Source organism: Cebus imitator, unplaced genomic scaffold (assembly GCF_001604975.1).
Source record: "Cebus imitator isolate Cc_AM_T3 unplaced genomic scaffold, Cebus_imitator-1.0 Scaffold284, whole genome shotgun sequence".
Lineage (NCBI taxonomy): Eukaryota > Metazoa > Chordata > Mammalia > Primates > Cebidae > Cebus > Cebus imitator.
Window position 1 is genome coordinate 2,774,694 of NW_016107599.1, and position 4,235 is coordinate 2,778,928.

At 40.4% G+C, this 4,235-nt stretch overlaps 1 protein-coding gene across 1 annotated transcript in view; it reads left to right on the forward strand.

Annotated features, from left to right (window-relative positions):
* The window catches only part of LOC108284819 (sushi repeat-containing protein SRPX), a 22,736-nt gene that overhangs the window by 16,922 nt on the left and 1,579 nt on the right, over positions 1–4,235 (forward strand). The window contains exon 7 of the mRNA XM_017501723.2: positions 548–669. Coding sequence (XP_017357212.2) covers positions 548–669 — 122 coding nt within the window. The remainder of the gene's footprint in view (positions 1–547; positions 670–4,235) is intronic.

Here is a 4,235-nt window from a genome sequence, read left to right on the forward strand (position 1 = left end):
TTTTGCCACTGCCATTCCTGATGAGCCCTCCTAGCACGTGGTTGACTGGGCAACATTCCCAAGGTTCTTGCCAAGAGCCAGCTTAGAGGCTTGGAACCTTTTATCCTTGTTTCCCCTGGGATTGAGTTTGGAGGGCATAGGGCAAGGGGGTGTGGAGAGTGGAAACAGGGCAATGAAGTGGACTCTGGAAATATTCTTCTCTCCTTGCAAAGAAAAAGTTAGAATCCTCTGGGGTGGTCGTAGACACTTTTTAGGAAATTTGACTCACTCAAGGTCTCACCCTGTGTGGAAATACATAGACTGCCATTTTGCTTAGGTTTTGAAAATCCCACTGTCAAGCCATTTCTGAATGATTCCTCTAGGAAAGTATTTAGGTTTTATAGCCACTAGCTTAACCCCAATTTCTCAACTGTTTTCAGTACAGTTCAGAGTGGACAAATAAACTTCCAGAGGCAGGCCAGTACTGCTTCTGTCGGTTTATAGTTTGATAAGGATGTCTTTCTTTAGCCATGCTCACACCTCCCATGTTGGGTTTTCTTTTTCCCAGCAAGCACAGTGTGGCCTTGATCTTCGACATATCACCGTGGTGGAGCTGGTGGGTGTGTTCCCGACGCTCATTGGCAGGATAGGAGCAAAGATTATGCCTCCAGCCCTAGCGCTGCAGCTCAGGTAGGGGGAAGTTCTGTTCTTAAATCTTATCCCCTATGAATGTACTTTTAACTGATTAGGCTCCCTGGTTTCTTTCTATTCAGGATTGAGTTCAGGTAACCTTCAATGTTTAATGGCTTTTAGTCTAGGAGTGTTATAACCATGCTAATCAGCATGTTGCTGTTTGTTGAAGTAAACTGTGCAGTGGATAATTACCAGTGTTTTATTTCTTTCACTCTCCAACCAATCATTTTTGCTTCGTATGTGTATGTGTGTGTGTGTGTGTGTGTGTGTGTGTGTTTGGTTGGTGGAGGAAGGATGGCTAGGAGAGGAGGACCTGAAAAAAAGACCTAAGTAATCCTTGGTCTTATTAGAAGTGCAGGCATCCAATTAGTGTTTCCAGGCTTGGTCTCTTTTTTCTCCATGCCTCCAGAACACTCGTCCATACCTCTATTTTAATAATTATACTTTACTTTCATAACCCTTACAAAGTTGGAGCCATGGATTTTAGTCTCTGAATGATGATGTATTAAAGAAATAGAATTCAACAACCAAAAGGTAATTTCAGAATAACCCAAATTTCTACTTGCATCTCTTGACCACTGTGAAATGGAGAATTAGGCTAAAGCAAAACTTCTTAAAATCTTCCTTTCTCACCCAGCTTTTTCTCTCATACCCTGTGTGGGAGGGTACAGATCTCTGTTCTTAGGGTCCCAGGCTGCTCCCTGTCTCTCAGGATCTCAGTGGCTACAACATTTTATACATCAACATCCAGAACACATGGCTTTCAGGCTCCTGCAAAAGGGGGGAAAGAGTGTAAAAACTCACACCCACTGCTTTATGCTTCATGTTGGAGATGCCACACCTTGCTCACTCTCCTAGTTCATTGGCCAGATCTAGCTACATGATTGCAATTCACCTTTAAGAGGGGCTGGGGAATGTAGTCTTTCTGTATTGCCAGAAAGAAGAAAATGAAATGGGACTTGGTGAACCCTATCATACCTGTTCAGAGGGCACAGAAATTCCTTGAGAGGTTATATGATAGAAACAGATCCTTAGCAAATGATGCTATAGATTGGCACAAAAGCTTCTTTCTCGAATTTCCCTGTTTTCCAGCTGCCTTTGGCCCATCCCATGTTTGATCTATACCACTTTCCACCCAAAAAAATTCTGCTGCATTCCCACTAAGGTAAAAAACTCAGAGGGCCAGGGATGGAAAAAAAATAAAAGGATTCACGAGTTCTCTTTAGTTGGTCGATGAAGGTAGAAGGCTGGGTACACTCATATGCTTTTGTATTTGTTTTATTTTACTGCATTTGCATCTAGCACCTCCCCATACCAACTTTTGAGGTCAGTAGCAGAGCTTTTGAATATTTGCTACTCAGTACCTCGCACAGTAACTGGCACCATGTTGGCACTAAGTGTAGTAAATGACTCAAAATTTCATTTAAACAGCCTTACTATTTCCAGAGGTGATAATAGCTTTTAAGAATATATTGTATATTTACAATTAATATACAGATACTTCAAGTAGAAATGTACAAAAGTTAAGACAGAGAGCTGTGTTATCAACACAGCTAAATATTTATAATTAGTATTTTCAAAGTAGGTTTTATGAAGCTGTTGCTTATTTATAACTACTTGCTCATATCCTGTGTCAATGGTTTTTTAAAACTTGTTACAGAATTTTCTGAATGGTTTTTGGATTGAATATGTGTGTGTGTGTGTGTGTGTGTGTGTGTGTGTGTGTGTGTGTGTGTAATCTTCATAAAATCTTGATGTGATTTTAAACTGTTTAATCTACTTGAGGAACAGAAAAATGTGATTAAAATACTTCTATCATTCAGATTGTATATGTTGGGGCTACCATAGACTTCTATAGGTTGAAGATGATTTTAAATACATTATGTAGTGGTTCTGAAACTTTTAGCCTGCATCAGAATCCCCTAGAGGGCATGTTAAAATACGTATTGCTGGAGTCTACACTGCGGGCTCTAAACTATAAATCATAATCAATTTCTGACTCAGTAGGTCTCTGGTCGTATCTGAGAATTTGCATTTCTAGTGAGTTCCCAAGGGACCACATGGTGAGGACCACTGGCTTAGTTTTTTACCAAAGACTTTATTTACAGTTTTGAAGTAGAATTTTTTCCCAGAAGCCTTCACAAAAAGGATCAATCTGTATTGTGCAGCTGGATGATAGTCCAGGTAAATGTCATGCAGAAATGATCACTCAGAAATGATTATGCATTACCTAATGGATTCGGTGTCAGGTCAGCATGCCTGTGTTATCAGACATATCAGTGAGAAACAAAGAACTTGGCAGGACTTTTTCCCTTTGAATTGGAAAGGTTTCTTTAGACAGCTTTGATTGTAGTGCAGAGGAAAAAAGATGCTTTAGGCAAAGAACGGGAAGGTAAAGAGGAGAAGGAAAAACACAATGCCTGGATAATCTAAAAATTCTCTTGTCTGGCTATAATACTATTTTCAAATAGCATCGAGGCCATGATAAAACCGTTGAAGGGAGTCAATGGAAAGAATAGATTGGGTGCCTGGTGTTGCAGGATCACCACCTGCCTTCTTTCTTGCTCTCATTTCTTTTTTGTCTGAATGTATGAGCTGATTCATGCTTTCTAGAGGAATTTTCCAGCAATCTCAAGGATGACAGGGATGAAGAAAGCCATAATTTCTATACCCACATATTCTTTGAGTCTACAGAGTTCCCTTGAAGATTTTCCAGGAAGAATTCCTTCCAATCTGACAACAGACACATATTTAACTCAGAAATACTGTCAGCATCACACCTCATCCCATATTCTATGTGGTGTTCAATCATTCATCCCTAAGATTTCTGTGGTCTTTCAGCCCTAGTGGGAAGCATTCCTGTGGGTGCTGCTAGCCTGCTGATCTAACCACTAAGCTCTTCCCATGATAGTTTCCCTCTTTACATTCTGTGTAAATCAAGGCACAAGGCTTACACAGGAATGTGTGTGATAGCAGATGGTGGCACCGTGGTGGTGGTGGGGGATTCCCATCCTAGCCTCACAAGCATGATAAAAAACCTGAATGCTCCTCTTATTGGTCACCCTTTCCCAGAGGCTTCAGCCACCACATTCCCTATGCCTCTCTTTCCTGAGAGCTCCCTGTGCCAGAACTCCCCCACACTCCCAAAAGAAAACTCAATACCTTTCTTCTTAAATATGCAGAGCAGTTGATCTCTTCACTTGCACCTTACTTTGCAGCCTACATTTGCGTGTTCAGAACTCATTAATGTACTTTGCAATCATTTGTTTCCGAGGTCTCCTCTTAGCACCACAGGAAACCTGGCAGAGGCATTGTCATGTCCTCTTTCTTTCATTTCTAGTCAATGGGAATGAATTGGCAATTTATCTCCCCACTGGGATAAAATATAAATTAATCCCTTCATCCTTGAAACTCCCTCTTAAAAGGCAGAAAAAGTACAGTTTGTGTTTTATGTAACAATTTTTTTAACCTTGATCTGTTTGTATGAGGAAAACATATTTTACTTTAAATCCAGATGGTAGTGTATATTCTGCTTCATACACAATCTCAAAATATCTAAACTG